The 8,013-nt window shown below is 31.6% G+C and overlaps 1 protein-coding gene across 1 annotated transcript in view; it reads left to right on the plus strand.

The window, feature by feature from the left end:
* The first annotated feature begins 1,961 nt into the window (after nucleotides 1-1,961).
* The window catches only part of LOC116774475 (uncharacterized), a 6,785-nt gene continuing 733 nt past the window's right edge, over nucleotides 1,962-8,013 (plus strand). The window contains exon 1 of the mRNA XM_032667215.2: nucleotides 1,962-2,628. Coding sequence (XP_032523106.1) covers nucleotides 2,163-2,628 — 466 coding nt within the window. The 5' untranslated portion in view covers nucleotides 1,962-2,162. The remainder of the gene's footprint in view (nucleotides 2,629-8,013) is intronic.

Raw genomic sequence — 8,013 nt, forward strand, 5'->3', positions numbered from 1 at the left:
TTACAAAATATTATCATAAGTAAATTTACAAGCATAATATTTGAAATAATATGATTAACTCGATCATATAGTATTAAATATTTATATATATATTTAAATAAATTTACTTGACGTTTCTGCCAGATTGCACTGGCAGTTGTCACAAGTCGACGTATGTCAAGCATGTGTCAAGTATCATTTTCAGTATACTTTTAACCATGTGCAAAAAAATATGAATTGCATTCGCAAAATATAATGACTTATCAATAATACGGTCACGATTTCTATACTTCTTTTGTCTTCGATTTGATTTATATATATATTGTTAAGATTGGATACAAGAATGAAACTTGAAGAATAAAAACCTGTCCAACAAATAATTCAATATCCAATTATATATCACATTTTTTTTTATATTTAGAAAATTGTTGAACACCTAAGCGATCAATTTTATTCTCTTATCGAAATCTGGGACAGTTGTAAACATGATTGTTATAAAACTTTGACAATGGCACAATATTTCAGTATCAATGACGTTATACCATAGAAAAAAAAAACTTGTCAATATACAAAAAAAAACATACATAAATCCACTTATTTATTTTAAATAGGAACTCTATTTCAACTTAATTCTGTACATCAGAACGCATTGGTGTTATAAAAGTCTGGTTTTACTTAAAATATAAAATATATTAGCATATTGCATTCGTAAAGGCGTCTACTTACACATTCTGTGAGAATCTAGCCGTGGTCGATTGACACGCGCTGCGTGGGAAACCTTATGATGTTTTACAGAGAATTATATCATTTGTAAGTAAATCAGGGTTTATAGCCTGGAGATATCGTGTGGTTCTTTGTATGTTTTGAAAGAATACGCCATCATTAAATCGCATACCCAGTCTGTTCCATCTTCAATAATTTGCATAAATTATTGTAACAATCAAATAATTTAAGCAACTCAAAAAACAAGAATATACGATTATTGTGTTTTCCTTTTATTATTATATCTATCTACTTATAACTATAAATGTTATCTATAATAAATACTTAACCGGCAATTAAATTTATTTCATTTGTATTTATATTTATTAAAATAACGTTCTATAAATCTTATAAATATTTTATTGTTAAGCAATAATGATTCTGATAGTACACTGTTAGCACGGGTAGCACATTACGTCATCTTTATCCAAGCAATTAGACTTCGCAGGTACTATTGTTTACAATGTTAACGTTTTTTTTTAATTATCCGATTCAAATCTAACGTTCATTATATTATTATTATTCATTAACAAATTTTAAACAATCAATGCAAATATGTCAAATAAACGCTTTATAATGATACGTCATTTTGTACAACACATCTCTGATGTATTTTTATCATATACAGCAGAAATTCATTTGCGTTTTTTTTCTTAAATAAAACGTTGTTAAACTTTCTATACATTTCAAAATTCACAATGAATATGTAATTTTATGTAATAAATCGTCGCTGTAAGCATGGCTTCCACAATGGGCAGTAAAAGTACTCTCTTTTATATTGTAAGCTTTATTTCAATATGAATTGGGCTATTCAAATGTAATTGTAAAGTTATTTTCATTTTTAAGTAACACTAACCACTAGCTATCGGTGATTTTGTATTATCTTATATGACTCATATTATTTTTTGTTAAGAACATTCCAAGGTCAATGGAGGTACTTATCTTAATGTTATATTTTTACTATAGTAAAAGCATAATAAGAATAAAATTTAAGATATAAGTACATTTATAACCACATACCTTATTTAATAAAATTTCGCTACTGACATGGCATTTATGAGTAATAAATAAATTAAGTAATATTTTCGCAAGTGATATTGTTATTTTCTCCCCTTTTACGTAGCACCTGTATCCCGGTATAAAAAAAAGCGTCCTTGGAACATATTGTTGTACGGTTCGCGCCAAGTGACTGCCAAAATCGGCGCACGCAATACGCATGCGCGGGAAACATGGCGTCAGTCTCGCTCAGTCGGCAAGCGTGTGCGCACGCTGCCCGGCCTTTTAGGTTAGAATTGGCGGGTTTTGTTCGCCAGGTGCTATCGCCGCCCCCGCTCGTATCCCCCTCTCGCTCACCGACAGCTGTTTCGTCTCGGGAGATTAGTCAGATGTTCTGAACCAGTCGCGCTCACCTGACATCGACTATGGCAGCGGGCGGACGCACACCGAAACAGCGGAGATTGGAAATGTCCTCGATATTGAGGAATGCGAATGCAACTAGAAGAAGGCGCGGGAGCTGCAAGTGTCTGTTCGGAGCCCCGGACAGGGATGAAACGAGGCGTCTCATGGCTGAGCAGTATGCAAGAGATAGGAAGCGATTCATCAAGCGGTTTAACTTCGATGTCGAGACAGAGTGCTCTTATAAGGCCGGGAAATTGGATTCGCCTGTGAAATTCTGTGAAGATAAGGAGAATGAAAGTCCAAGGACAGGTGCTGAGGCTTTAGCGTGTGTTGAGAACACTGATCTGCGACTGGGTTCGCCGTCGCGAAGGAGTGGCAGCTCGCCTAGGACTCCGACCAGGACTCCTAGGACCCCTAGGACTCCAAGGGCGTCAAGAACTCCACGAACGCCGCGAACACCAGCCTCCAGACGACAGCTGCAAATGACAGGTTAGTCTCTAATAAACTGCACCTTAGACAATGAATTCATGATATACAACGATAATAAAGTACTAAAATGTATATAATAAGCATTAAAATTTAATGCTTCTGTAAAATATTCCTTTCTGATACAATTAGGATACAATACAATTGAGTGCATAATAAAAAAAAACAGCTAAGAGGCAGGTGTACAAATTCCCGCGCAGTCTATTAGTATTCCTACGGAGTTCGGTTTATAAGATCACTTTAGTACATGGATACTGCTCAAAACTAAAGCCTTTTTTATTCACCTTACAATACTCAATAATATAACATTTATTAATTTTAAAACACAACTAAACCGAGCTATAAATATAATGCAATCTTAAACGAGACTAATATGAATAAAAAAAAAGTTCATTGTACGCAGCGATATGCATCTAGATAGAAAATAAATCTAGATTCTAGACCGGTCATTACATTGTCTACGATTTTATAATCTTTTATATGTATATATATATATATATATATATAATAAATAATCGGTTCAAACCGGTTTTGTAATAAATTTTAAATATTCTTTTTATGTGTAATATAGGAAGTGTTAAAGGAAACAGTTCTTCCTTCATACAATAGTAATCGTGACGGTCAAAATATCGTAAGTTCAATACCCTGTTACGTCATTAGTGACACCATAACATTTTTTGTTCCATCTAATTCCCATATTTTTTTACATTCGACTCGCTAGAAGCAACTTTCTACTCACTGTACAGGGTGTTAAGGCGTCGCACGTTAGTTATAGATGTTATGAGATGACGGTGATTGAACTTGAGATATAAAAACACAACTTCCACGATGTTTCCTTCGCTTTACAATCTACTAATAAAATTGGTTCGATTAAGATGTAATGCAAGTATGAAATTAACGCGTCATAGAGTTATAAAAACTAAATAAAATTATATTTTTTAATGAGAATTTATGGTTTAATATAATCTATAAGAATCAATTTGCCAGATTTTATAAATAGACAGTTAATATTTGTGTTTTACGACTGAACTCGTTTTGATGTAATTTAGCCAAAAATCTATGTTATCAAATGGCCATAAAATTACATTCACAAGTGATAGAACAACTTTAATAATATATATATGTATATTAATAATATATAAACAGTCTTTAATGCTTAATATTCCAATAAATATTAATTCAGATGTCAATAGAGTCTAGGACCTAGTGTAAATCAAGTTTTATTTAGAGTACCTCAAGTCTAAGCTAGACGGGGTCATCGCACCATAGCGTCTATCTCCTGCACGAAACACGTGGCATTTATACAAAACTTCTCATTTATATTGAAGTATAATAAAAAAGAAATCGTATCTTTTTTTGAATTATTTATTTTCAATAATACATACACACATGTTATCTTTTACTTGATATTTAAATGCCATTTCGATAGGGTTGAATGACCTTCAAAAATTTATCCGCATCGATTGAACACAAATACATTTAAGGTATGAAACAATTACATTTTAATAACACTCGCCGTGTAATATATAAATTAACTGAATAATTAAATAATATTATTCGTGTGATCGCAATATTTTTACCAATAAAAATCTATTTGTCATTACTTTATCAGAATTGACTGGATACACTCGGCCATTTCATAGCAGTGTTGATATTTAACCTACATTTCGATAAATCCAGACAAAGTGACGACTGAGTACTATAACTGAAAGGGTGACAATATTTCCTAGCCACTCTAATACGCCATATTCCAAATTTATAAGGTACAAAATAAGTTGATATTACTAAATGTTTTAGTACCGAAATCATGAAACATATGGTCACGCAGCGATAGTACGTCAAAGTTAATATTTGTCGTTGATAAGGATAGTGGGTTACATTCCAGGGTGCGGACACTTGACACTAATACATTTTGTTTGTTTGTTTTGCTCGTTTAATGTGATTTTATATATAAGGTATCACTGGCGAAAAATCACATATAAATAATACTAATATCAATTGAGACTACGTGTGGTACGTGGTTTAGGTATTTTTTGTAACCACAAAAACATGTCCATACATGAGTCAGGGGCTGACTCACTCAGGGCAGAAGGTGTGGTTGAAAAACATTACCTAACTTTTTTTAACATCGTCAATCGCTTTACGTACAAAAAGGTATACCTATATTTCAAAATTATATTATACACATAATTAATAATAGTATTTCTTAAATTCATATAAAAAGTTAAATATTTTAACATTTAACTTGTAACAATAGCAGTTATTTACATTACTGATACTTGTTACTCAGCTAACCTTCCGAAACCGGTACAAACACTACATTAACGTACTATACATATAAAACTATCCCACTCTAATTTGTATGAACTAGAATTTATATATGAATAAAAATTTAAATGATATACATTTTTTAAATCGCAACACAGGATGCTCGAAATTACCCCTTGAATTTAGACATTCCTAAGAATAACATTAAAAAATTGCGTGTTGAAACACGAAATTGGAAGATATCTTAAAGGAATTTGTTAGTAATTTATCTTGGTTCAATCTATCTATAGTGTAACATACGTTTCCCTAACAATAACCTAAAACAAAGGTCAACAACCGTGTCCGTACAGACAGACGCTTCCTCTTATTGTTCCATCGTTTCCTTAAGTTTTGGTGTTATAAATTATATATATATATATATATAATATTTCTATCGAAACCATTGTGGTTTATTCTTTTGTCCTAGTTGCATTACCCGGTCACGACTTCGATTCCTGATCGTGACCGCATATGTATGTATTTACATATTTCGGGTTCTAAATCCAGTAATATACAAATCTAATAGACGCCCATGTAACATGCGGGTAGTGTTTTAATTTATCTCCAAAACTCAACGGAATGGAACCTTTAAAAGAATAATTCCATTAAAATTCCCTCGCCACCATCCGTATCGAACCAGCCACCGTGACGATGGGGTAACCGTGGTCTATGGGAGAATTGTCTAACACTTGAAAAATATTTAAAAATATCCTATTATTCTCGATACAACTTAACCTTGGCTGTCTTTTCAAAAGATTATTAATAAATAATTGAATAATTTTTTCCTAACAATATATGGTGATATTGGCTATCTTAAGGTTTTCTCGCATTTTAATGATAATCTATAAACTTTTTTCTTTTTCAATCACCGTCTGTATAAACAAAACTGGCCAATATTAATTTTACGATGGCAATCTGAATGCTATACGTAATTTATTTTTTAAAAATGATATAAAAAGATATTTATATTCAGCCAAATATAGACTTGTAACAAATGACTGAATGCAATAATCATTTGACACCTCTGTGATCGTGAACCGTCCCGGGTTACAGAGGATTGAACTTTCAATATGAATTTAATTTGACTTTTTTTTTTTCGAAACACGTTTTTGCAAGTCGCTTGTTCATTGTACATGTATGTGACTTACAAATATTATATTTAAATATCAAATGAAATGATTTGGAAATGATATTCTAAATTTGAAATATTTTTTCGTCCGTCATATGCCCATCGGCCAATAGAATCCGTGTTCCAATTTCAAATTAATATTAACACGTGATAGTACGCACGCGAAAGCGCTTTAAAACACATCAAACCATACATAGACCAGACGCTATCTTATTTAGTTGAGGGTAAAGCCTAAAATGGCATGCCATAAATAAAATGTCAATTGATTATTCAGGAATCGTTTATAAGTCAACCATTTTGTTTATAACAGAACTTAATTCATTACTTGTACTCCACTGATCACATATTGTCAGACCTTTTAGAGACGGCAATTGAATCTTTTTACTGGTACGCAACAAAGAAATGAATCAATAAATATTATTTACCACGCATTTGCAATTTTTATCACGTCAGTGTTGCTTCACAAAAAATAAGAAATTTAATTTATACATAAAAAGAAATACACCGGAATTGTTGTTTACATTCTCATACTCACTCATAAATTTAAACAAAAAGGACGTCAAATGATTAAAATTTGAAATACAGTGAGTGTATTAACTAATTTTACAGACATTTAAGTCTAGTGCAATTTACTTGTGCATTGTAAGTTCAATGATCGTGCGTGCCCTGATAATGCTTTTCACTTATCCGATAACAAACAAAAATATTATGAAGTTTACATAGTGTTTGTTGTATATAGACAATTTATATTAAAAATACTTCGATATATCAGCTATAATATTTATATTGAATGTCATCGTCATATCATCATTTGATATATGAACATACTTTTAAAATTTTTGTCTTCCATAATTAGTTTCTACGTACATCTCTGATATAAAAGACTCATCTTGATTAAATAGCTTCAGGAACCCAAAAATAAATATATACAATATTACTAAGAATATACTTAATTCCAGATATCGAATAAACTATATATCTTATAAAGACCATATTATAAGACGTATCTCAAGTGTTAAGACACAATTAAATCCAGCCCAAGTATGTATGTCCTGTTACTATCAGAAGTTACTAACAAAACGAGGTCATCGACCCTAACGGTGTATGCAAAGCTTGTTGGTAAACATCCAACAGGCTTTATCTATGCAAATTTTGTCATTATATCATATTTATGTAATAAAAAAACAATTATAATATACGAACATACTTACGAAAGTATGATTCGATTAAATTAATATACATCTATCGATTTAAGGAAAACGAAATAAAATATTTCTTTATCTTAATGCCAAGCATGTACCGTGCAGTGAGTTAAACGGAGAAAAATAAACAAGTTTATTCTAATTTATTGTATGCTTTAATCACCTTTCTCGGTGTCGACTTCGTATTTAAAACCGTGGTTTAAACCGAGTTTAAATTATTATTAATTTTATTCAGTACGCAAGTTATATGATGTGATTTCTCAACTTTCATGTAAATTCAACACTCTCAGTTCTTAGAAGCGACCCTTTGTTAGTATTCAAGGAATCATAAAATTTTTGTAACAACAAAATAAACATAATGTGTTCAATAATAATGCTATGCATAATATTTTTCGATTACGAGAGATAACAATTCAATTTCAAACAAACTCGGTAAACCACACAAAAAAACCTCCATCCCAACAATGTAACCGCGTAACTCAGGTAGCTGTTCAATAAAACCTCTTCGCTGGTAACCTTTTTGTTTGTGTTCTGACGTCACAACCGGTTCGCTCCCACCTCGTTAGATATCTTTAATATATAAAACGTAACCAATATCAATATTAAGTTAACATTCACACGTATATCGCGTAACAATGAGTCCGATAACACACTGAGACGCTTCGTGTTTACCCGCCATTTTAAGACGCCATTTTATTGTTCGCGTCCGAATTTGAATTTAAGTCTACGTTTATATCGCGAGGTTTTGTC

This window comes from Danaus plexippus, chromosome 26 (assembly GCF_018135715.1).
Source record: "Danaus plexippus chromosome 26, MEX_DaPlex, whole genome shotgun sequence".
NCBI lineage: Eukaryota > Metazoa > Arthropoda > Insecta > Lepidoptera > Nymphalidae > Danaus > Danaus plexippus.